This window comes from Balaenoptera ricei, chromosome 14 (assembly GCF_028023285.1).
Source record: "Balaenoptera ricei isolate mBalRic1 chromosome 14, mBalRic1.hap2, whole genome shotgun sequence".
Taxonomy (NCBI): Eukaryota; Metazoa; Chordata; class Mammalia; order Artiodactyla; family Balaenopteridae; genus Balaenoptera; species Balaenoptera ricei.
In genome coordinates, this window is record NC_082652.1 from 67,434,974 (window position 1) to 67,462,558 (window position 27,585).

Here is a 27,585-nt window from a genome sequence, read left to right on the forward strand (position 1 = left end):
AACACCATACACAAAAATAAACTCAAAATGGATTAGAGACCTAAATATAAGACTGGACACTATAAAACTCTTAGAGGAAAACATAGGAAGAACACTCTTTGACATAAATCACAGCAAGATCTTTTTTGATCCACCTCCTAGAGTAATGGAAATAAAAACAAAAATAAACAAGTGGGACCTAATGAAACTTCAAAGCTTTTGCACAGCAAAGGAAACCATAAACAAGACGAAAAGACAACCCTCAGAATGGGAGAAAATATTTGCAAATGAATCAACGGACAAAGGATTAATCTCCAAAATATATAAACAGCTCATTCAGCTCAATATCAAAGAAACAAACACCCCAATCCAAAAATGGGCAGAAGACCTAAATAGACTTTTCTCCAAAGAAGACATACAGACGGCCACGAAGCACATGAAAAGATGCTCAACATCACTAATTATTAGAGAAATGCAAATCAAAACTACAATGAGGTATCACCTCACTCCTGTTAGAATGGGCATCATCAGAAAATCTACAAACAACAAATGCTGGAGAGGGTGTGGTGAAAAGGGAACCCTCTTGCACTGTTGGTGGGAATGTAAATTGATACAGCCACTATGGAGAACAATATGGAGGTTCCTTAAAAAACTAAAAATAGAATTACCATATGACCCAGCAATCCCACTACTGGGCATATACCCAGAGAAAACCGTAATTCAAAAAGACACATGCACCCGAATGTTCATTGCAGCACTATTTACAATAGCCAGGTCATGGAAGCAACCTAAATGCCCATCAACAGACAAATGGATAAAGAAGATGTGGTACATATATACAATGGAATATTACTCAGCCATAAAAAGGAACGAAATTGAGTCATTTGTTGAGACGTGGATGGATCTAGAGACTGTCATACAGAGTGAAGTAAGTCAGAAAGAGAAAAACAAATATCGTATATTAATGCATGTATGCGGAACCTAGAAAAATGGTACAGATGAGCCAGTTTGCAGGGCAGAAGTTGAGACACAGATGTAGAGAATGGACATATGGACACCAAGGGGGGAAAACTGCGGTGGGGTGGGGATGGTGGTGTGCTGAATTGGGCGATTGGGATTGACATGTATACACTGATGTGTATAAAACTGATGCCTAATAAGAACCTGCAGTATAAAAAAACAAACAAAACAACTAATACTAAACTTTCATTGGGTTATTTGTATGGAAACATGTTAATATAAATGTTTCAGACATTACATGAAATTTCTAAAAATCTTATATTTGTATTTGTATGGAAATATGTATGGAAATATGTTAATATAAATGTTTCAGACATTACATGAAATTTCTAAAAATCATATTTGTATTTGTATGGAAATATGTATGGAAATATGTTAATATAAATGTTTCAGACATTACATGAAATTTCTAAAAATCTTATATTTGTACTTGTATGGAAATATGTATGGAAATATGTTAATATAAATGTTTCAGACAGTACATGAAATTTCTAAAAATCTTATATGTTCTGGTATAATGTTATAAGTAATAATCCTATTTATTACTTTAAAATGTATATCTCAGAAATAACTAATTTTCTTGTCAACTGCATTATTATGAACTGTCATCAAATCTTTAACCGTGGTCATTTTTAAGTCTTTTGTCATTTACAGACAGTTCTGGGTGTACTCTGATGATTTTGCAAATATGTTCCTATAAAAGGGTTTCATCTTCAAGAAATACATGGAAAAGACTCTGACAAGTACAGGTTTCTGGTAACGGACTGTACTGCTGAACTGAATGAATAAGCATTTTCAGAACTCTAATGAAAAACTGATGAACTCATAAAAGTGCTAACAAAAGATCAAGATGAAAAAAAAAATTAATTACATGGGACTGAGTGAACTGATGAGGATGAGTATAATTTTTGTGACTTTCTGTCTGAATTTAAAAAAAAAAAAAAATTCCACAAGGACTCAGAGGCAAAGAATATACAAATCAATTTTCACTGCAAAGTAAAGGAGCTGTTACAGTGGAGGATTACTGGACTGAATGTCAATACTATGACATAGTATGAGTGTGTTTCATGTTTGGTAATTGCAATCATTGTTGCTTTTGTTGTGGTCATCCATGTACAATGCTTGGTGTCAGTCGATTTATCTCTTGTAAAAATAAAATACAGTGTGTGTGTGTGTGTGAAAAAAAAAAAAAAAAAAAAAAAAAAAAAATCAAAAATCCAGGGGCTTCCCTGGCGGCACAGTGGTTAAGAATCCGACTGCTAATGCAGGGGACACGGGTTCGAGCCCTGGTCCGGGAAGATCCCACATGCCGCGGAGCAACTAAGCCCATGCGCCACAACTACTGAGCCTGCACTCTAGAGCCCATGTGCCACAACTACTGAGCCCACGTGCCACAACTGCTGAAGCCTGTGCACCTAGAGCCCGTGCTCTGCAACGAGAAGCCACTGCAATGAGAAGCCCGCACACCGCAACAAAGAGTAGCCCCCGCTCTCAGCAACTAGAGAAAACACACGTGCAGCAGCGAAGACCCAATGCAGCCAAAAATTAAATAAATGAATAAATAAATAAATTAAAAAAAAAAAATCAAAAATCCAAATTTGATCCATAAAACTTTTATAATGGTTAGGGGTTTTTTTTTTTCAGTCTTAAATTAAAACCATAGGAAGGAAAATGTTAAAAAAAGAGGTTACTATTTACTTCAGGTTTCTTAAAATAACTCTTCGTGGAACAATTCATTCATTTATTTTTAAATATGAGAAAATGTACTCTGAAGAATGGGTGGATGGAAGGAAGCCCTAAATCACTGGCAAAATCTTTTTCCTCTTTGGTTATATACAATGAAATGTTCTAATAGCCCATCTCCATTGTTATATCCTGAAGCAGCATATATGGCCAAAGAGCTACCAGTATTTATACTGGTCAGTGAGGAGGAAATTTCAAGTTACACAGCAACTTTAGTCAGGAGATGTTTTCCTTACCTTACAATGTCTGACTTTCCTTTTGCATATTTTCCCTTTAAAATATGTTTATTATGAGCTATATCATATATACAGTGGAGCATAAGGTATATCTGTGGTTTAAAGATAATAAGGGAGTGGGTAAGAATAGTGTGGAAGCTAAAGAGAATAGGATGGGACTTCATTTTTAGTTTTTTTAAACTTATTCTTTTTTCCATTCCAAAAAAATTTTTTTAGAATAAAATATTTCAGACATACAAAGGGTATCAAGGATAATACAACCCCCTTTACCCATCATTCGGCTTCAAAAATAAAACATCATTGAAGGAGTTGGAGCCCTCTGTGTACCCTCTCTGATCTGATTCCACTTCTCCCCCTCCCCAAGGCTACTACTTTCCTGATTCTGATGTGCTGAAAGCTTTGTATTACTGTTCTTCTACGGACACTTCATGACTTGCTTTACCACTCCACACTGTTTGTGAGATGTAGCCATGTTAACACATGTAGATATAGGTCATTCATTTTTCACTGCTGTGTGGTATTCCATTGTGTGAAAACACAATTTATCTTTTCTCCTGATCATGAAGACTTAGGTAGTTTTGCACATTTTATTATAGTGAAGAGCGCCTCTATGGACATCCTTCTGCATGTCTCCTGGTGGCCGTGTGTGTGAACATTTCTCTGGGGTCTTCCTTAGTCTGAGGGCATGTGCTCATCTTCACCCTTACAGGATGTTGCCAAGTTGCCCCATTCATTGTATCTTCATAGGGCAAATGTGTACTGAGCACTTACTATGTCAAGCCCTGATGTGACAGCAGAGCTGGAAGAGCCATCTTCTTTAAAGTGAGAAGCAGAGAGAAAAGGGGGAAAGAACCAGGGGAGATATAAGTAGTCAATGAACAAGAATTTGTGGAGAATTCTACCAGAAGAGTTCTCAGGTGGTTTATGACATCCATGGGACACATGGTGGATGGAGGGGAAGACCTCTCTCTCCTAGCTAGCTCCCTCTGAGATGTCAATGTGAGAGCTCAGGACTGGCAGTCACCAGGCCCAGGTGTTGGTCCTGGTTCTGCCTCAAATTCACTGTGTGACCTTGGTCTAGTGCCTTCTCTGGTTTTAAGTTTCTCTTCAATATGTGGGGCAGGGAGGCAAGATGAGGCCTCAATCTTTTTTTTTTTTTTTTTTTTTTGGTTTTTTGGCTGCGAGGCATGTGGAATCTTAGCTCCCCAACCAGGGATCGAACATGCATCCCTGCATTAGAAGGCGAAGTCTTAACCACTGGACCACCAGGGAAGTCCCGAATCCTCAAACTTTACTGCCTACAGTTGGGCAACCTGGGATGAAAGAATCAGTGTATCACATACCACTACCCCCCGCCCCGATTTTCTCTTCTTCAACATCGGCCTGCTAGTCCCTGCTGGGTCCATCTCCCAAAGCTGCCAGCAGTACTCCAGAGTGCCCAGTGTTACCCTTTTAAATGTTGCTTTCCCCTAGGTGTAGTCCTGTCAGGAAGCAGAGGGATAGCAAAGATGACCCCTGAATTCCCTCCCAGCTTCTAGCTTTTAGCTCCTTTGCTCCTCTCATTTTCCAGACCCCGCTCCTACTCCAAGTCAGCTATCTCTGCACACAAGGTATAAATACAAAAAATAAACCCAGACTGAACCCAGAACTGTAGCCAATTGCTGGCAAGTGCTAGCTGCTGATTATTGCCACTGGGCATATTGGAGACAACTGCATTTTCCCACAGCATCAGCTGTCAGCATGGTCCAGACTGGGGAGGGATACAGAGGGAGGAAGGCATAGAGACGGTGCTCCGGCTGGATCCAGGCCTGCTCTGTTCCTTATATGTGCTCCCCAAACCGGAGCGGGGTTTCCCTTCAGTGAGCTAGAACCTGGGTCCTAAGTGAGGGAGATGCAGAAGGTGGGGAAAGCAGGGCCAGGTGGTGAGGGTGAGGTAGGTCCAGGGTCCAGGATTAGCTGAGTAACCTTGGGCAAGAGCATTCATCATCCTAAGCCTCCATTTCTTCGTCTGTATAAGAGGAAGAATACTTGTAAAGACTCTGCAGGGATGTGAGGCTTCGCTGAGTTAAAGACAATGCCTGGCAGTGATAAGCACAGAGTAGGAACATAAAGGATGTGCGCTCTTCCTTCCCACTCATCCCTGTGTAACAGGTACCTCCCTCCACCTGCCCACCTACCCCACCCCATGCATAGCCTGGGGTCACAAACCAGGAAAAGTAAAAAGCAAGAGAAGCGACTGGGAGGAATTCATAAAGAAAGAAGGGAAATAAGAACAGCTCATATTTACTGGATGCTGTAGGTGTTCTGCACTGTGTTAAACGCTCTGTAGTCTTTACTACATCATTGAAATCCTACAGAGGAGGAAATTGAGACACTGAGAAGTTACTAACTTGCCCAAGCTTAGTTTTGACTTTGAATCATGTTAATGGTTTATATATTCTAACAAAACCAGCCCTAAAATGGAATACAAACACAAACTAATCTAAGACAACTTCTGCAGAGTGCTGACTCTAGCCCTGCCATAGGATATATGCAAAGGACAAAAGAACTGCAAGGAAATCTTGAACTTTACTTAGTAAGTTTGTTGTTGGTAATGGTATGAGTTCCAAAATAATTCGTGCATGTTATAGGACTGAGCAAATCAGTATAAATATATTGTTGATGTTTAAAAAAATTAGGGTTCTTAAATGGAAGAAAAGAGCTATAAACATGGAATGGGAGGACAGGAAGAACCCTGTGTTGGTTTGGAATCAGAGGTGTCATTATGAATTTGCAATTTAAATATATATACATTTCTTAGCACCGCCCACTAAAAGGAACAAGAAGCAACAAGACTCCAAGAGCTATGAGCGCAGCTAAAGTGCACTAAAGAAAACCTGGACTGGGTCAGCCAAAATACAAGGTGAGCCAACATATTGTTTTACCAGATCACAGGTGGACAAAAGGACACATGAACCAGGGGTTCCAACTAGCCAAATCTGGGGCACCAAAAAGAAAAAATAACAGAAATGAGTAACACATGATAAAACCATTGGATGAAAAATTGTTGGGGAATAGTACAGTTGACCCTTGAACAATGCAGGGGTTAATTCATGCATAACTTAGAGTCCACCTTCCACATCCAGGGTTTGTCTGCATCCTTGGATTCAACCAACCAGTGACTGTGTAGCATCCTTGGAATCTACTACTGAAAAATATCCAAGTATAAGTGGACCTACGTGGTTCAAAGCCACACTATTCAAGGGTCAACTGTTTAATCACTCAGGCTCAAATAATCACCCACAAATTAAGATTCTCCACTAACTACAAAGGAAAAAGATACTTTTACAGTGGAGAAAACAGCCAGATACCCCCTTAACCAAATGATCAAAGTAACACCATTAATAATGGGAAAAACTGACACTATGTGCTTCCTGAGAAGACCACTGTAGTCGTCCTGCCTTTGTAGAATTTCTGCCAAAAATGGTTAACACAAACCAATCATGAGGGAAACATGAGACAATTCCAAATTGTATAAAACAACTAACTTGAGCTTTTCAAAAATATCAATGTCATAAAAGACAAAGAAGGGGCTGGGGAACTGTTTTAAATTAAAGGAATGTGAAAAGACATGACAAATAAGTGTAATGCATGAGAGAAACATAAAACAAATATAGCAAAATATTAACAATTAGTGAATTTTGGTGAAAGGTATATGGTTTTCATTGCAATATTTTTACAAATTTTCAACTTTTGGAGGAAAACAAATTTTACAAAGATCTCTCTTAAAAATGGGCTGAAGGCAAAAGAAAGACATTTTCATACCTAATAATAATAGTAATATAAAAAATGAAACTTGTGTGTTTAGCCAGTCCCTAGTTTAAGATTAGAACACTGTCAATACTGCTGAGGGTCCTATATGAGCCCCTTCAATTACATTCCTGTCCTACCTCCCAGAAGTAATTAACATAATGAACTCTGTGATAATCATTTTCTTGCTTTTCTTTATATTTTTACCTGTCACACAGCTTTAATGTCTTTTAACTTTATAAAAATGAAGTCATAATTTTGCAACTTTCATGTTCTGCTCAACATTGTATTTCTGAGATTCATCTATGCTGATGCCTGTTATTTTCCATCAAAACAAACACCAAAACCCACCTTTTGGGATTCTGACTAGAATTGCACTGAATCTATAGAGCAATATTGGGAGACTGAGATCATTACTATATTGAGCCATGGAACTTCTTTAAGTTGATAAGAGTATCTACAAAAAGTCTATATATAGCCAACATTAGATTTATCAGTAATATACTGATATTTATCAGTGTGTAACTTATACTTTATACTATGATATCACTTTTCAGTAATATACTGAAAGCACTGAGATAGGGAATAACACAAGGATGTTACTTTCACCACTTCTATTTAACATTGCAAATGATACCTTAGCTAGTGCAGTAAGTCAAGAAAAAGAAGGTATAAGGATTGGAAAGAAGACACAAAACTATCGTTATTCATAGATGATTTGACTGTATATACAAAAAATTCAAGAATCTAAAACAGACTAACAAAGTAAAAAAGTATAGCAATTAATATAAAAAAGTCACTACGTCACAAACAAATAATTAGAAAACTAATTTAAAAAAAGATATCACTTACGGTAGTATACAGTTACCAGGAAAGTCTAACAAAAGAAGTCAACACTTCTATGGCAAAATTATAAAACTATAATGAAAGACACATAAAAGACAAATATACAGATAGATCTATTAAAGGACCCAATACTACAAAGATATCAGTTTTCCCTTTTAATGATCAACAGATTCAAAGCAATTCCAATCAATATCCCAAAAAGGGTTTTGTGGAACTTGATAAGCTGATTCTAAAACTTACACACCAGTGCAAATAGCCAAGACACTTCAGCCAAGATTGAAGAGAAAGAAAATGGGAGCCTTGATTTCCCTAATATCCAGACAATTAATCAGGTCTTGTAATTAACTAAGATGTTATGGTATTAGCACATAAAGAGACAAAGTCAATAGAACAGAATAGGGAACCCAAAAAAGGACCCCCCCACCCCCTACCCCAACCAGTGTGTGGAAACTTGATATATGACAGAGATAGTGTTTGAGATCAGTGAAGAAAGAAAAATGGTGTTAGAACAACTGACTATCCATAGGAGAAAAAAATGGAATTGGACTCCCATATCATACCACATACACGTTTTTTCCCCAGGAAGATTAAACAACCATATGTTTAAGGCAAAACTGTAAAACTTTTAGATAGGAGAGTATCTTCATGATTTGACGGTAGGAATGGCTTTCTTATGATATAAAAAGCATAAAGGAATAAAGGAAAAGACAGATATTTCAAAAGTACTGTAAAGAAAGAGTAGAAATATACAGAGTGAAAAACAAATTTGTAATACATGTGAGAAAGGATCAGAATCCAGGAAATATAAACTGTAAATATTAAGAAAAAGACAAACAACCCAATAGAAAAATGGCACAGGATCTCAATATATCCTTTAAAAAGGAACAAATATGAAACAAATGAATAACCATCAACATATCCTTTACAAAAGAGCACATAAACAAATGAAGATGTTCAAAACTCACTGGTAATCAAGGATATGCAAATTTAAAGCAGAATGAGATCACTACAACAAAAAAGACAGGCAAAATTTAAAAGTCAGAAAATATCAAGGGTTTTCAAAAGCAACTCCCTAGCCTCTTGAATAAGTGGTGCTGGGAAAACTGGACAACTACATGTAAAAGAATGAAATCAGAACACTGCCTAACACCATACACAAAAATAAACTCAAAATGGATTAAAGACCTAAATGTAAGGCCAGACACTATCAAACTCTTAGAGGAAAACATAGGCAGAACACTCCATGACATAAATCACAGCAAGATCCTTTTTGATCCACCTCCTAGAGAAATGGAAATAAAAACAAAAATAAACAAATGGGACCTAATGAAACTTAAAAGCTTTTGCACAGCAAAGGAAACCATAAACAAGACCAAAAGACAACCCTCAGAATGGGAGAATATTTTTGCAAATGAAGCAACTGACAAAGGTTTAATCTCCAAAATATATAAGCAGCTCCTGCAGCTCAATATCAAAAAAACAAACAACTCAATCCAAAAATGGGCAGAAGACCTAAACAGACATTTCTCCAAAGAAGATATACAGATTGCCAACAAACACAGGAAAGGATGCTCAACATCACTAATCATTAGAGAAATGCAAATCAAAACCACAATGAGGTATCGCCTCACACCAGTCAGAATGGCCATCATCAAAAATTCTACAAACAATAAATGCTGGAGAGGGTGTGGAGAAAAGGGAATCCTCTTGCACTGCTGGTGGGAATGTAAATTGATACAGCCACTATGGAGAACAGTATGGAGGTTCCTTAAAAAACTAAAAATAGAACTACCATACGACCCAGCAATCCCACTACTGGGCATGTACCCTGAGGAAACCATAATTCAAAAAGAGTCATGGGGCTTCCCTGGTGGCACAGTGGTTGAGAATCTGCCTGCGAATGCAGGGGACACGGGTTCGAGCCCTGGTCTGGGAAGATCCCACATGCCGCGGAGCGACTGGGCCCGTGAGCCACAACTGCTGAGCCTGCGCGTCTGGAGCCTGTGCTCCGCAACAAGAGAGGCCGCGATAGTGAGAGGCCCGCGTACTGCGATGAAGAGTGGCCCCCACTTGCTGCAACCAGAGAAAGCCCTCGCACAGAAACGAAGACCTAACACAGCCATAAATAAATAAATAAACCCAAAGTTTAAAAAAAAAAAAAACAACAACAAAAAAACGAATTTAGGTCTCCAGCTTCCCACTGCCCAGCCCAGCATTTAAAAAAAAAAAAAAAGAGTCATGTACCACAATGTTCATTGCAGCTCTACTTACAATAGCCAGGAAGCAGCCTAAGTGTCCATGGACAGATGAACCAATAAAGAGGATGTGGCACATATATACAATGGAATATTACTCAGCCATAAAAAGAAACGAAATTGAGTTATCTGTAGTGAGGTGGATGGACCTAGAGTCTGTCATACAGAGTGAAGTAAGTCAGAAAAAAAAAAACAAATACCATATGCTAACACATATATATGGAATCTAAAAAAAAAAAAAATGGTTCTGGGGCTTCCCTGGTGGCACAGTGGTTAAAGAATCTGCCTGCCAATGCAGGGGATATGGGTTCAAGCCCTGGTCCGGGAAGATCCCACATGCCACGGAGCAACTAAGCCCGTGCGCCACAACTACTGAGCCGGCGCTTTGAAGCCCGCAAGCCACAACTACTGAGCCCGCGCACCTAGAGCCTGTGCTCTGCAACGAGAAGCCACCGCAATAAGAAGCCCGAGCACTGCAATGAAGAGTAGACCCCGCTCGCCACAACTAGAGAAAACCCCCATGCAGCAACAAAGACCCAATGCAGCCAAAAATAAATAAAAATTAAAAAAAAAAAAGGTTCTGAAGAACCTAGGGGCAGGACAGGAATAAAGACACAGACGTAGAGAATGGACTTGAGGATACAGGGAAGGGGAAGAGGAAGGGGAAGCTGGGATGAAGTGTGAGAGTGGCATGGACATATATACACTACCAAATGTAAAATAGCTAGCTAGTGAGAAGCAGCCGCATAGCACAGGGAGATCAGCTCGGTGCTTTGTGACCACCTAGAGGGGTGGGATAGGGAGGGTGGGAGGGAGATGCAAGAGGGAGGGGATATGGGGATATATGTATACATATAGCTGATTCACTTTGTTATACAGCAGAAACTAATACAACATTGTAAAGCAATTATACTCCAATAAAGATGTTAAAAAAAAAAAGGCAACTCCCTTATACTGCTAGTGAGAGAATAAAACAGTACAATCATTTTGGAAGCTGGTTTGGAATCACTATGCTCTATAACCCAGCAGTTCCACTCCCAGGTATTATATCATTGGGAGAGTCTTTCATACTCTACCATTAAATACAAACAAAAATGTCCAAAGCAGCACTGTTTGTAAAAGCCAGAACTGGAAACAATACAAATGTCTATCAACAGAAGAATGGACAAATAAATTGTGGTATATTCATACCCAGAATGCGAAAGGCAGTGGAAATGAATGAACTACAGTTACATCATCCTAGGTAACCCTCCAAAATCTTCTACAGAGTGAAAGAATCAAGTCACAAAACACTACATACCATATGGTTCCCTATTATAGCACACATAGGTGATAAAACTGGAAAGAGAAGCAAGGGAATGATTAACACAAGAGTGAGGACAGTGATTCCTCCAGGCGATGGGGAGGAGATACAAACCAGGAGGAGCACAAGGATGCCTCTAAGGTCTTCTTGACCTAGACAGTGAGTGCACAGGTGTTTTTTATTATAATTATTTAAAACTTACATATGTTTCGCATACTCTTGTGTAGACGACATATTTCACCATAAAAATTAGTCTTGTTATGTTTTAGTCAGTCATTTCTCATATATTTAATTTTATAAAAAACTAAATTAGTCCAATCATTACACATCAGTATAACCCTCATCAAGTATTTTGATTTTAAAATATATCTCTGGTTCTGTTTGCCTTTTATAGTGAATCTGCCGGGGGATGGGGGGAGAGTGCAGAGGCAAAAAAAAAAAAAAGATATTAAGAGCTCTGGTTAATCAAGATTCCACCGCAAAATCCTTTCTTTTATAACAGTCCTCATATGTTATTCTATTTCTGATCTTTACTATGACCTTGAAATGGAGGATTACATCAACAATAGCATCAACTATTACCTGCCTGAGAGGGGAAACAGTTACTCAAAAGACTAGACTGTTGCTAGCAACTCTATCTGGATGTGTGACAAAGGATTCTTTAATTTAAAATACATTGCACCACAAAAGGTAAGGCTATGCAAAATGTAGACAAAGCATTCTCTTTTATATACAAAAGAACCTAAAATTCCTTCTCTCAAAACCCAACTTTTATGAGAGGCACCTAATATTCAATTAAAAAATGTTAACTCCATTTGGAATTCCCTAGCGGTCCAGTTGTTGGGACTCGGTGCTTTCACTGCTGGGGCCTGGATTCGATCCCTGGTCCGCGAACTAAGATCCCGAAAGCCATGTGGCCCGGCCAGAAAAAAAAAAAGTTAACTCCAAAGGTGATTAAAGAATAAAATATAAACAAGACTAGAAAAACAACAAAAGAATTGTACTGTTCAAAAAAAGAAAAAACTGTCCAACTAGAACCACTAAACGGTCATAAAAATATTGATAATTCTAATCTTTACTGAAGGGTCCACATAGACTTAATATTACCAAAGCGCTTTCATCAGTTCCATAGAACATATCTTTTAAACTCTAAAATGCTCTTATAGAGCTTATTTGAGAGTGACTGAGGCCTATAAGAACATAACTGAGGTGTACCACTCAAACCTCAAAAAATACTTCTTCAGTTAGCCCCACTACAGGCCTTTACCACTTCTGCCATGATCTCTTTTCTTGTCTAAATCTTTATAATACTTGTTACCGAAACTACAAGTTAGTACTTGATAAACTAAATCTTTATAATACTTGTTACCGGAACTACAAGTTAGTAATTGTAAACTATTAGTATCACCCCAGAAAACTGAAAAGGCTTCAAAGCTGGTCCATGTTTGTTTATATTGAGTCCACGTCCCACCATCTCGCACGGCTTGAACAAGTTATGTGGGATATACTTTAGAAAGTCATAAACAATTGATATTGGTACATATTCAATGCAAAGAAGAAAAGTAAATTCTCTCTCATCCCAAAAGGAACTCTTCAAGATACTTCAGAGGACATCTCCCCTTGAATATTCCAGGGGCATCTCAATCCAAGTCCTTGTTACCCTCTAAGCTGCTCTTCATCCTGCAATCCTTATGAGCGAATGGCAGCACCATCAATATAGATGTACCCACCACTCTCCCAAGCCTTCTTCCTAACCAGTCAAGGGCCAAATCAAATCATGTCAGTGCTACCTCCTGTACAGTCCTGAATCCACTCACTTCTCTTCACTGCTACTAAAACTATCTTAGTTTTGAAATCATCATCTCTCATCTAGCCTATTTCAACAACTTCCTAAATGTCCTCTCTGCTTCGACTCTTCTCCCTATTTCTAGCTTCAAATCCATTTTTTGAAATGCAACAGTGCAGTGGTTAAGTACAAGAACTATGGAGTTGTACATGCCTGGATTTGTATTCACTAGCTGTGTGCACGTGGGTAATTTTCTTCACCTCTCAGCCTGAGCTCCTTCATTTCTAAAGTAGAAATAACACCTCTAATGGTTGATTGAAAGATTAAAGGAAGTAATACATATATTGTGAACAGTGTTCCACACATAGAAAGGCTGGGTTATAGGTCATATATGCGGATTGGGTGTGTGCGTGTGTGTGTGTGTGTGTGTGTGTGTGTGTGCTGGCGGGGGGGTACATGATGGATGTGTCAAGGGCTACAAAAATCACAGGATAAATATGATACAGTCCTAAAGCATTAGTATAATTTGAGGATATGAGAAAACATTTTATACCAAAGTAAGGATATACTGTGGCTTATCATTAAGAACGTGCATAAATATTTAAAAAAGATTTCAATATAAATTTTCTCCTGGGAGGTTGGGGCTCTTCTGAATATGTCTCTGGACATATTTATACTCACCCCCTGGAGAGTACAAATTCTCTTTTCTTCCCCATATGCTTCCAGTGAAAAAGTCTGGAACCACACTGCATGCACTCAACAAATGTTATTATGCACTCACTCCCCACTGCGCCCAGGATAAAATATGAACAAGGTACACTGGTGTCCAGAGCCCTGGTTTACCTCTCCAACTCGTTTGTGTCTACTCCTGCACCAAAGTTCAACGGCACTGCAGTCGTCCACCAGTCCTGTACGTTACCTCCCTCATCGCTGGACTTTTGTCTGAAACCGTTTTTGCTCCCTGAATTCTACTATCCCTGTGGCCTACATCCTCCCTTTCCCTGACCAATTCCTTCAGTCCCTGGGTCTCAGACAAACATCACTTCCTCCGTCTTTCCTGAATCCAACTCCTTTTCTCCCAAGGCTGGGCGGGCCAGGACCCCCCAGCGTGCGCCATTAATACACTCCTCACTCTGTTCCATCCGTGGAGCCCTGTGAGTCAAAGAGCTGTTGCCTTTCTCCCTGTACTATACTGATCGGTCAATAAAGAGTTTTTAATTAGCTAAACTCATGAATCCCGGCCTCCATAACTGGAAGGATTCCACGAACAAGGCTCTTTCAGCACTAACTCAACTGCGATCCCCTCCTTCCCCCGGGTGGGAAGGGGCCTCAAGACTGGTCACGCACCCTCCCTCATCGCAAGTTCCAGCACCTGGCAAACGCCAGACTGACCCGAAGGGACGCCGGCTTCGAAATACAGTTCAGGGGCACGTTCGGGGCAAGGACTAACACCCCAGAGTCACCATCCGCCCCGCGCACGCGAGACCTGGCGAAAGCGCGGCTCGCCCCGCGCCGCGCACGCGTAGTGGCGCCGCGCCAAGGGCCGCGAGGGGTGGGCAATCCTCACGGAGAGAGCGCCCGGTTGGTCCGGGCCCCAGGAGGGTGGTGGCCTAGAAACCCAACCGGTATGTCCCCAGCCAGCTCACAAAGAAATGCAACCTCCAGACAGGCGGGCGCTCGCCTGTCCCAGTGCGGCTCCTCACCGGGCTCCGCACGCCGTCCTCAGCAACGGCAAACGCCCCGCTAGCAGAGAAGTCAGCACAGAAGCTCCGCCCCGCAGTGTCTTTGCCGGAGAAAAAAGCACCAGAGCGGCTGCCTGAGGACGCCGGAAACCGGGCCACGGGCCGTGCCGGAAGTCCCGCCTCTCCGCACATGTCCCCGCCCCATCCGTCCAGGGCTACTTTCCGGTTTTGAAGACCAACTCTCCGGTCTAATACTGCTCCTTCCTCACCGTGTAACAGAGCGATAAATTATCGAGACCTGCTCCGTCAAGGGCGGGGCCTACTGGGCCTGGATGCAGCAGGAAAAACAAAAACTTCTGCCTTTGCTCAGTAGCAGTTTCTCATTCCACTGCAGTGTTGTCAGACCAAGTATTATTACCTTTCTTTGCCGCCACCCTTGCTCACTCCACCACTTCTGTTTTCCAGTCCTCACAACCGGGCAAAAAGAGGTGTTGGGGCAAGGAATGGTGACTTTATTTGGAAAGCCAGCAGACTGAGAAGGTGGCGGACTGGTGTCCCAAAGACCCGTCTGAGTTGGAATTCAAGGCTTATTTTACACTGAAAGGAGAGGGGGTGTGGCTGGTTGTTGCAGACTTCTTGGTGCCAGCCAGACCCCAGAGGGGATGCGATAATCCTTTGTTCTTTTAGCTGTCCACTTAAGTCAGGTCACCATGTTCCTGTCAACCTCCAAGAAAACAGATGTTATCCTCTGTTCTGCAACTTTTTATCTCTACAGGAATGAAAAGTATGACACCTTTAAAGCAGCGGTCCCCAACCTTTTTGGCACCAGGGACCCGGTTTCGTGGAAGACAGTTTTTCCACCGACAGGGTGGCGGGGGACTGGTTCAGGCGGTAGTGCACGTGATGGGGAGTGGCAGATGAAGCTTCGCTCGCTCGCCCGCCGCTCACCTCCCGCTGTGCAGCCTGCTCCCTGAAAGGCCGAGGACCAGGACCCCTGCTTTAAAGGGCAAGCCTGGGAGGCAGAGCCTTGAGAATGGGCTGTATTTCAGGCTATGGGCAACATTCCCTTACAAAGGTGCAGAGTCACCGTAACTAAGAACAGACAACAGAGCACACAGATTAAAGATGAAAGGAACAGATCCAATATGGAGTCAGGTTTGTTCTCCCTTACACTTCTCACCCATTCTCGAGGGCTATCTCAGAAGTCATCTCCTTGATACTTCCCTTGAAACACCCAATCTCTGAAGTCATTTCCCGCTTTACTACTTGAATAGCATCTGGCACTTATTGCTGTCTTTTATTAACCACTACCACTGGCAGCAATGTCCCTCTTTTCTTGTATCAGCTATTACAAAACTTTACACTGTCAAGTTTCCTACCCTGCCTCTCTGAGGGACAGCTACCACAGGTCTTGCTGATTATCCCTAGGGGAGCAATATCTTGGGATACATAGAACCACCTCCCTCACTGCTCCCTTCCCACACACATGCTGGGAGTCTCCACTTGTCTCCCTTTGATCCAAATAAATTAAACCCCTTGAGTGCAGAGACGGTCATCCTATGCACTCTATATGAAAATTACTAAATGAAAAGCCTTCAGGAGCAGTCTGACATAATAGAATACAGGCTCTAGTTTACACCTATGGAACCCCTTGACAAAACTTGCTGATCTGCCCTTGACTGGGGACTCATTTACTGCTAGAACACCAACGTCCCCTCTGCCCACTGCTGCAGTCAGCCATGTTGTAAGCTATAACACTTTCTGTTCCCTGGACTAGGGACCCTTTGCTTTTCCTCCTCACTGGGTCTGGAGGTTGTTTTCGTCTTATATTTACTAAGTCTAAGTTTTCTGTTTGAGGGCCTACTTGGTTGAAGGAAATGGAAACTGATCCTAGTTTCCCCTTCAGAATTAGGAGCTGTCTTTGAACAGATTAAAACACCACCGAAGGTGGGTAATATTAAGACATGCATTTTTCTAAATGCTTACTCTGGCTGCAATATGGAGAACAGATGGGAGAGGTGCCAAAATGTGTGTGAGATCAGATAAGAATCTATTGCAGGGCCACAGAGAGATGCTTAAACTAAAAAGTGTGGAAACAAAGCAAACAAAACAAATTTAAGAAATCTTTAGGAGGTAAGAGAAACTGGTGGTAAATTAGATTAAGGGTAAGGGAGAGGAAGGCATCAAGATAATTATTAGGTTCCAGGTTTGGGCAATTGGGTAGTATGGTGTCATTCAGTGTGATGTGGAATAATGGAACATGACTAATGGCTTCCTCCTTACCAAAAGACTCAAATGGCTTTGCCTGCCAAAGGGCAAGATGAGTAAAGATGGGATGGGACTTCAAAAGGAGAACTTGAGAAAGAAAAAGATGGGATAAAGAACCCAGAGGAGGAGCGGAGATGTAAAGAAAACAGTATCAGAACTAAAACAAAAAGAGTAGAATTCCATAACTTACCTTGATCATTAGTATCGGTGGACACTGCCCACTACGTGTCCCAGATCCTTGCACAGATGTTTTCACTATATCTGATATCTAATGGCCAATCAGGGGCCAAGGAAAATTTTAGCAAAAAAGATTTCCATTTTGGTTGGTATCAAAATTTTATTATTGGTAATAACTTTGAAGCTGTAAGTCAGTAAGAAAGTAATTTATTTCACCAAAAACATTTTACTTCAGAAGAACATCTCTTTGACCTAGGATCAAAGGTCAGTGACCTGGAAATTTTATATATATATATATATATATATATATATATATATATATATATATATATATATATATATATATGTATGTATAATCTGGAGCAGACTTCTGTTCTAAAACAGTTATTGACCAATTTTACAGAGGAAGGAACCAAAAACAACTGAGGTCTTAAGAAGTTTATTTAAGTCATATGATAAAAGGTGGTTCTGGCTAGCATACTAGCAATATCCTGCCTCCTATTTTACTCAGATGTATTGCTTTGTCTCAGGTCATTTCACGAGTACACACACATACACACACAAGTGATTGCAAATATCTATAGAGCACAGATCACCGTGCCTACTCTACCTAAAGCAAGGATTTTTAAAAAAAAGATACTTCATAACCATGTTTTTGAAAGCTTAGGGTTTCGTGGAAGTGCCTTAGGAAGCTTGTTAAGAGTGAGGTGGAGGCTGAACAGTGGGCCTATGGGTCCCATTCCCGCTTCAACTGATATATGGTCCTCCTCCCATCTGTTTTAGATATCGGACGATTACACTTCTATGTGATTATTCTTTTGAAAATCCAGTTCTGCTGTTAACAATCAAAGTTTGAAAACCACTGTACTTGATTAAGGACTAGGGTATGAATTTGAGTATGTACACACTGCAGCCAAGAGCCTTCACCACAGGTCACAGGCATATAGACACAGGGTCAGAATACACAGGCCCATTAACACCACAGATATTTGGAGTCCAGAATAATCACAAATTGTTAATCCTGATAATGGCTAAGGGGGAAGATGTTGGCAGGCAGGCAGGCACTTAAGTTACTGTCTACTAAAACAAGATGCTATCGTTACTGAATTGCAACTTTTCTGGATAAACCAGGGTTAACCTGTGAAAGCTTACAGACCTGTCTTCAGGCACAGTAAAGCTAGAACTGTGTAAGAGTCCTTTAGAGATGAAATATTTTGATGTCAATGCTGCACTTTCCTCAGAACCACTTTGCTACAGAAAACTCTGATCCTGCCCTGCTATGACTGCTCTCCATTGGAGTGTGAACTTGGACAGTATTCTGACAATTAATGAATATAAAGGTGCGTTGTAAGGTCTTAATGAAAATGGTATCAGGCCAAGGTCTCTCTTTTCTTTCTCTTTAAAATTCTATATGGCTCACTGCCTGTGGAGAAACAGGAGTGCCCTCAATTAACTGCTACTTTTGAATCTGTTCAGCAGCTTAAACTTGAACTTGTGCGTCAGATCCTCCTAAGGCCAAAAGAACATGGCCTTTAAGTGCCAAATACGTTAGTTACTCCCATGAGCCAAGTTAGGATCCCTGGTACATTTCTTTGGTTCAGCTGCAAGGTCCCCCTGCTCAGAGATCTTCTGCTTTTCCATCTCCAGCTCAGGCATGGCCAATAGGCATCCAATACCTGCTCCGAAGTTTTAGAAGTAACTTAAGTCATAGAATCAAAATTGCTCACGAGTCTTCCTGATTATGTCAGCAATTCTGTTAATTCATTGAAGAAAAAAAAAAAAAGGAATGTGAATGTTTACTTTCATTAAATCTGTGCTCAATGATTTTACAGTAAAGAACATATAAAAGTGTTGCACACAAAATGAGATTGACAGGTTATATACTGAAGTACAAAAACAAGTGTTTGACTTGGAAACTGAACTTTATTTACAAATAAAGTTCTCCTACAGACAAAGATTCCATTCCACCCCCTTTAAAATATTATAACTAATACTTCCCAGAAAAACCATTTACATTGTTTTAATCTTTCTGCATAAAACAGTATTATGGGATAAGCAAATATGGGATGGTCTAAGACATAAAAAAACAAAAGACAATTTATCCACCATGAATGCTCTACTGACTGACAGAATGAAGAATTACAAATCACACCCCTTAATGTGCTACTCCAAGAAACGGAAATGTGATAATTTGGGGAGGTAAATGCTTCACAACAAAGTCTTCTTACGTAGTATGGTTTAATGGTGATTGTTTAGGATTGCTCCTGCAGGCTGCTATTTATGCTGATTTTAAAAAATAAGTCATCATTGTTAAAAAGGGCATAGACTTTTCTATATGGATTTTTTTTTACTTATGGAAATATGTAGATACTGACCTGGTCTCATCATTCAGGCCAATTAGTAAAATAACAAACGCATGAAAAGAACTTAAAACTTAAAAACACAATCATCATGTGACTAACCGACTTACAAAATTAGAATTCTCCCAGAAATCAGAGTATTGCTCTTCAATAGTTACTATGAATTTGAATTTTTCATAGCTGAGGCAGTATACAGATAAAATATTTAACCAAAGAGTCCAAAATAAAATAATCCAAATTTCCTATCTAACATTTTATATTTTAAAAATCCTTTAAATTTTATCTAGGAGAATAATCATTCTCACATCATAGCTAAGTCACAAGGAACTTTGAAAAAAAAATTCATCCCTGAGAAGTCAAAGAAAGAAACCTCTAAAAACACAGAAGTGACAATCCTGCACCCTTTTAACAATCTTTACCATAGCATGAACTTTTATCAGCAGTCAGCAATCAAATGTAGTCCAATCTGGCCTCTGATGATCTGATCTTTTTGCAATAAAACTATAAGTGCAACATTTAAAAAAATCAGATAAATAGGGACTCCGGTTTTATTGGCAGGTTTACATTTTTGTCAAGTCCAAGGTCAGCCAGCTAAGATATGTATATTCCAATAAAGACTGAAGTAATAACTTCTGCTGGCAGCTCTTCTGAGTCTCCATTTCCCCCATTGATCTTCACCCAAATAGTAAAAGTAATACAATTGCAATTGAGTTTACTATTATCAATGGCACTGCAAAGAAAAAAAAAACAAAACAGTTTTTTATTATTAAAAAAATCAGAAAAACACGAAGACATAGTTACTAGCATCCAGGAAGGATGGAAATACAGTATGTCATCAGAATCACGTTGCAAATCCTTATAACAAAGTAACATTCAAAAATGCATTGGATCATAAAATCCGAAACTTATTGTAAAGTGGGCTTGTGTGACTGGGGATAAGGGTCACACTGGTACAAGATCAATACAAAGTCATCTGTGGATAGTGCTGGTGCAGCTCTGGGAACACAGAAGCATACTGGACCCAGGTGGAAGTAGACCCACATGGCTGCCAGTGACAACTGACATTAGAAATACAGTGCAAAGAAGATTCTGTAGCTTCATCACTAAATTAAGAATCAAACTTATCCTACCCAAAGCTGTGATGAAAGCAGCTAACAGAGAGAGAGAGAGAGATGGAAAGAGACCCTAATTTTAATGGTTTCAAATAAAAGGTTTTGAATTCCTGAGTTGCTCTAAAATATTTTCTAATAAAAATAGCAGATATGGGACCTGTATTTTTCTCTTGAAAGTCTTACAGGACTCTAGATGACTTTTCTACTTAGAAGCAAAAGAATTTCTAAAAGGCAAGAACACCATTGTCTTTCAACTCTGAGCGGTGACATACAGGTAGCATACAAATATTACATCACTGAGCATTCCATCTGCATCAAGTGGCTTAGATAGAAATAAGAGGCAAGCTAGGAAAGAAACTAGTAACTTTTAAGCAGTAAAGCCAAGTTAAATATTATAGAAAAAAGTTCCCACTACAAAAATGGCATTCACACTTGGAAGTTTTGCTACTTAAATCAAACCACAAAATTAAGAGTGTTCCACTAGTTTTTCTTCTTACCTCTCATCACAGTTCTCACAGATCGAATAAGGTTCATTAGCTGAGATTTAATTCCAGGCTCTTCTCCGAATCCACCAATTCCCTGGTCTGTTCCCCAGCCAACTGCATAATATAAAGATGATTAGCTGTGATAAAATTTATTATGCACTCACCTTGCTCCCTCATTAGTCACCTTCTAAAGATGATTTTGAGCCTTTGTTAGACATAAAGTATAGTTATATGACTTAAAAACTTGAGTATATTTTTTACTTTTGATAAGCAGCACAAACTCATTTAATTTCAATTTTGATTTTATAAAATAAACTACAGTCTAATAAATTCTTCCATGGCACTGTATTCAGTAAAGATGACTGTTGTGACACCCTGATTGTTTTCTTTCTATTTTTCTAAACTAACAAACAAAATATTTTTCAGGTCAGAATTAAAAACAAAGTATATTGTCAAGTTGAATAATTAGCTCAATTCAGAATTCATAAAACCCAAAGTAATTATCAGTATAAAAGTGTTGCAGCTGAGCTTCACTCTCTGTTCACCTGGGGAAATGTTAATGTAAACCTGGTCCCAGCTTGGTTAGGCCTTCATAGCATGCTCTAACCTGACAACAGAGGCACATCTTTTTAACTTGATCATTCCTCTTCATTTCTCAATTTTGAGGTAAGGAATTTAGCCTATTATCTAACCCTAACCCCACTTATTTTCAGTAAATGAGTCTTTTACCTTCTTCTATCATTTTCCTGATAATATAAATCATTATTTCTTTACCTTTATCTGCTAATTCTTTTTTTATTGCCTTACGCATTCTTCTGGAGGCTTACATGGCCTCATTTCTGCAACGTCCTTCTCTTGTCCTCATTTCAGGTCCACTTTTCATATCTCACATGACTATGTAGTTTTTTACTGTCATATAACTACAGGGCTTAATTAATTCCTGACATGTTAACCCTTCAACTTGAAGACAGAGAACAAGTTTTTATTTTATACATGAAAGAACCATGTATCAGGTAACAAGATTTCACTTTGTTTAATCAACTTTTACTTGGTTGAAATAAAGGTTAAATAATGGTTGCTTGCTTGTTTTTTGTTTTTTTAAAAAAATTTTTTGGTCACATCAACACTGAGATGTGTTGTGGTATAAAACTAATGTAAAATTCAAGTTCACAGCAGAGCTGATGTGTTTTCACTCCCACTCACCCTTCAAGGCCTAGCTCACTTGTGCTTACAGTCTTCCCCATTCACAGGGCTGTCACTCTTTTTTGAGCTCCCGCAGCACAACTTCTATCACAGTGGTTAATATCACAGCCTCTACTATCTCTTGCCAGACTCTCAATAGATGCCTCTGCAATTTCGTCTCGACTTCTTTCTCCCTTAAAGTGTCAGATCTTTCTAGCTCACAATGTGTGATGATTCCCATTGCCTACTGAGTGAAGTTAGAAACTCCTTAAATTGACATGCTAGCCCTGTATCATACTACAACCCTCCAAGTAACTAGTGGTTACTCAGTTACCCACTAATTGCTATACATATTAAAGGCAGCTTCTGAATCTAGGTTTGTCTGACTTCAATGTCAGGGCCTTTCCTAATTCCCTCCCATGTCATAATAAACCTTTCTCTTTGCTCCCCAAATAGTAACTACTGATTGTAAGTTACATTATAAATTCCTGGAAGACAGGAACTGAATTTAGTCTGTCTTTACCTTTCCCCTCTCCCCCACCCAGAGCAAGTACTTAGTAAATGTTTGTGGAATTAATCTGAATTTATAGCAGACCAAGTTAATTTTGGATAAAGAAAGATAAGGTAAATCCTAGAATCGCAGATAAAACTTCCAAAGAAACATGTTTCTTTATTTTTAAGACACACGAAGTGTAACCAATCATTCAATTGCAGCTTTGCGGGAGGGAGGAAGAAATCCTACAATATTAAATGTACACATCTCTCCAAGATAAAAACAATCTCAGAAGATACACCTGCATCTTGCTTCCTACTTCTGGATCTACTTCTCTCTCTGACAAGCAAATACACTTACGCTGTTTCTCCAACACTGACTTTTACCATATAACAAGTTCTACTGTAAGTTCTTTCTCCCACATACCTGTCTCACTCTTCCAGGGAGCTCAATCAGCGTTCTCCACTACATGGCAGTCCTCTTTTTGTAATTTAAGTTCAAAGGTGTAGTACCAGCCTTTAACTACTTATAATGTGGTAAAAACTATTTCATAATAGTGTCTCTAGAAAGACATAAAACGCAAAATGACCACCACCACCAGTTGTATCATTTTCCAAACCAGTTTAGTCTTACTCATATAAACCTACTTAACAACTCTGCACAATAAGAAAGCAGCCTGGTTTTGGTTAAACATAATGGTTACTGTAACGAAGGAGAAAGTTTTCCTTGACCCTCTTAGGGTCCCTGGCTATGTCTGAAAATTAAACTGACAAAGACAGGTTAACAGGAGAAAAGCACACAAATTTTATTAAGTTTTTACATGTACCTGGGAGTCTTCACAAGAAAATGAAGATCTGAAAAACTGACCAAAGCAGGAAGTTTTTCTACCTTTTAGACAAAAGAACAAATTTGTGAAGAATTAACAAAACAAAGGGGTTTGGGCTATGGGTAGGAAATGTAATAATGTCTGTTTATACAGTCTTCCCGGCCCTAAATTCCCTGTCTCTGGTGATAAGAATGTCTCCTTTCCTCCTGGTACAGGAAGGATACCTTTCACACGGGAGATTTATCTCTCGCTTTCAAGAAAGAAGGGCCAGGGAGGGAGGAGGGCGGAGTGACCTCTCTGATTCTGGTGTTTTCTCTAACTCCTTCAGCTTAAGATATTCAACATACCACGGTGCCTTATTTGGGGGTAGCATGTCCTGAACTCCATCAATGGATACACACTTTTATCTTAGCTTTCTCCTGAAACCCTACTAAAAATGACATTAAAAGAGTAACAAGAAAGAAGTCTGCAGGCAAGAGAAGTCAATCTGGACAATGAAAAATAAAGGGAAGAAAAACTGACTTAGTAGAGAAGGCTGAAACCTAAACATCCAGGGAGCACACAATAAAAAACTGAGGTGAATCGTGCTGAGAACCCTGGAAACTTGAAAGAAACTTCAAAATGCCAGTGAGGGCGACAAAGCTGAAACACAGGAGGACTAATTGAAAAGTCTCCATAAGAGCAGTTAGCGCCGCTCCTCCTTCCCCTCCCATCCCACCCCATCCCCTTCCCTAGACTGAACTGATAGGAAGAATGTCCCTCTCTTATACCCTCAGAAGACAGAGGTTTACTCTCAGCAGAGACTGAAGCATGGAAGCTCTGGACCTGGGGACATCTAGGGAGGGTGGATTGAATTAAAGTCTGCAAACCTAAGTGTCAGACTCCTGCCCACTTTCCTTGCTTGTGTCTCAAGTAAGCCTGGAAATAAGAACACTTATATTCTGCAGACAGGAAGTTGTAAAATTACTCTGGAAATTGACCAGCTGCCCAAGAATACTTCAGATACTGACATACTGGGGGCTTTAATGAAAGAGCGAACTTACAGAGAGGCCCACTGGTGAGCAAATCCCAACCACATACACAGAGCTTCCTAAGAGCCTCTCAGTGCTTTACTCTTTAGAATGAACTGACAGTCAAGAGGGAACAATTCTTAACATGGAAAGACAGAACAAAACCAGAAAAGAAGACTTTGAGGAAGAGACAATGCAAGAAGTAGAAGTTCATTTAAAAAAAAAACAAACATCCTTAGAGAGAGAACAACTACTGTAGCTATAAACCCCAGAGAACAAGATGCCATAAAAAAAGGAGACATAAAAAAGAAGGAGTGGGACTTCCCTGGTGGTGCAGTGGTTAAGAATCCGTCTGCCAATGCAGGGGACACGGGTTCGAGCCCTGGTCCGGGAAGATCCCACATGCCGCGGAGCAACTAAGCCCGTGCACCACAACTACCGAGCCTGCGCTCTAGAGCCCGTGAGCCACAACTACTGAGCCTGCGAGCCATAAGTACTGAGCCCACATGCCACAACTACTGAAGCCCACACACCTAGAGCCCATGCTCCGCAACAAGAGAAGCCAGCACACCGCAATGAAGAGTAGCCCCCGCTCGCCACAACTAAAGAAAGCCCGTGCACAGCAACGAAGACCCAACGCAGCCAAAAATGAATAAATAAATTTATTTAAAAAAAAAAAAGGAGAGCTTGTTCTTGCTATATTAGCATAAAAAGTTCAAAAGAAGAGGCCAACACACTAAGTTGAAGTCACCTACCAGACAAGGCAAAATTAAAGAAAAAAGAAAGTATCAATATGTCAAAATAACAGGAGTTCCAGAAAGAGAGAAAAAAAAGTAGGAAAAAATTATCAAACAAGATGGTCAAAAAGCACATGAAAAGATGTTCACCATCACTAATTATCAGAGAAATGCAAATCAAAACTACAATGAGATATCACCTCACACCGGTCAGAATGGCAATCATCAAAAAATCTCCAAACAATAAATGCTGGAGAGGGTGTGGAGAAAAGGGAACCCTCTTACACCATTGGTAGGAATGTAAATTGGTGCAGCCACTATGGAGAACATTATGGAAGTTCCTTAAAAAACTAAAAATAGAACTACCCTATGACCCAGCAATCCCACTCCTAGGCATATACCCAGAGAAAACCATAATTCAAAAAGATACATACTCCCCAATTACTCCCCATAATTGCACTATTATGAACTTTCATCAAATCTTTAACCATGGTCATTTTTAAGTCTTTTGTCATTTACAGACAGTTCTGGGTGTACTCTGATGCTTTTGCAAATATGTTCCTATAAAAGGGTTTCATCTTCAAGGAATTCATAGAAAAGACTCTGACAAGTACCGGTTTCTGGTAACTGTACTGCTGAACTGAATGAATAAGCATTTTCAGAACTCTAATGAAAAACTGATGAACTCATAAAAGTGCTAACAAAAGATCAAGATAAAAAAAATTTAATTACATGGGACTGAGTGAACTGATGAGGATGATTATAATTTTTGTGACTTTCTGTTTGAATTAAAAAAAAAAATCCCACAAGGACTCAGGGCAAAGAATATAGAAATCAATTTTCACTGCAAAGTAAAGGAGCTGTTACAGTGGAGGATTACTGGACTGAATGTCAATATTATGACATACTATGAGTGTGTTTCGTGTTTGGTAATTGCAATCATTGTTGCTTTTGTTGTGGTCATCCATTTACAATGCTTGGTGTCAGTCTATTTATCTCTTGTAAAAATAAAATACAGTGTGTGTATGTGTGAAAAAAAAAAAAAGCATACATTAGCTATTCCAAATGAAGACAAACCATGGTTTTGTGGAATGAACATAACATCAGTATTCCAGTCCTCTTTTATTAAACTAGTTCTTGATACAAAAAAAAAAAAAAAAAGATACATACTCCCCAGTGTTCACTGCAGGAGTATTTACAATAGCCAGGTCATGGAATCAACCTAAATGTCCATCAACAGAGGAATGGATAAAGATGTGGCACATATATACAATGGAATATTACTCAGCCATAAAAAAGAAAAAAATAATGCCATTTGCAGCAACATGAATGGACCCAGAGACTGTCCTACTGAGTGAATACTGAGTGAAGTAAGTCAGACACAGAAAGACAAATATCATATGATATCACTTATATGTGGAATCTTAAAAAAAATAAAAGGTATAGATGAACTTATTTATAAAACATAAGTAGAGTCACACATATAGAAAACAAACTTATGGTTACCAGGGGATGGTGGCGGGGGTGGGGTGGGGGGCAGAAAGGGATAAATTGGGAAGTTGGGACTGACATATACACACTACTATATATAAAATAGATAACTGATAAGAACCTGCTGTATAGCACAGGGAACTCTACTCAGTACTCTGTAATGGCCTATATGGGAAAAGAATCTAAAAAGAAAAAAAAAAAATAGAGGATATATGTATAACTGATTCACTTTGCTATACACCTGAAACTAACAACATTGTAATCAACTATACTCCAATAAAAATTTTTAAAAATTATCAAACAAATATTAAGAGATGATATCCTAGAACTGAGGGATATGAGACTTTAGGCCAAATGGGCCCAATCAGAGCACAGCCCAATGAATGAAAAGGAGACCCACATGTTGCCACATTATTGTAAAATCTCAGACCTAAAAAGATAAAGAGAATACCCTAAAGGCTTTTAGAGAGGCAACTTAGGTTACCTACAAAGAATCAGGAAACAGAATGGCATTAGACTTCTTAACATCAAAAAAGAAAACGAGAAAATTAAATGGAATAATGTCTTCAAAACTCTGAAGAAAAATTGGTTCCAATCTAGAATTCTACAGCCAAACCATAATTCAACTAGAAGAAAGGATAAAATTATGATTTTTTTTTACTGTTCAGCTGTAATATTCATAGTCATAGTAATGTAAATATGGAATACTGATATCACCAATAATTGGTTGGAGATGGGAGAGATGGAGAAGGGAAGTATGTGTGTATTTGTGCTTACACAAGAATGAGTGTGCTGCTGATGGCAT

At 39.3% G+C, this 27,585-nt stretch overlaps 2 protein-coding genes across 7 annotated transcripts in view; both read right to left on the reverse strand.

The window, feature by feature from the left end:
* HDHD2 (haloacid dehalogenase like hydrolase domain containing 2) overlaps positions 1-14,798 on the reverse strand; it is a 49,105-nt gene extending 34,307 nt beyond the window's left edge. Inside the window, exon 1 of one of the 6 annotated variants that reach the window (XM_059893811.1) lies at positions 14,661-14,798. The gene's annotated coding sequence lies outside the window, so the exon portion shown is untranslated. The other 5 variants (XM_059893814.1, XM_059893813.1, XM_059893812.1 and 2 more) reach the window with 5 other exon arrangements.
* A 4,189-nt stretch (positions 14,799-18,987) lies between these two features.
* IER3IP1 (immediate early response 3 interacting protein 1) overlaps positions 18,988-27,585 on the reverse strand; it is a 28,260-nt gene continuing 19,662 nt past the window's right edge. Inside the window, exons 2-3 of the mRNA XM_059893818.1 lie at positions 21,054-21,155; positions 18,988-20,174 (exon numbers count right to left, since the gene is read on the reverse strand). Coding sequence (XP_059749801.1) covers positions 20,119-20,174; positions 21,054-21,155 — 158 coding nt within the window. The 3' untranslated portion in view covers positions 18,988-20,118. The remainder of the gene's footprint in view (positions 20,175-21,053; positions 21,156-27,585) is intronic.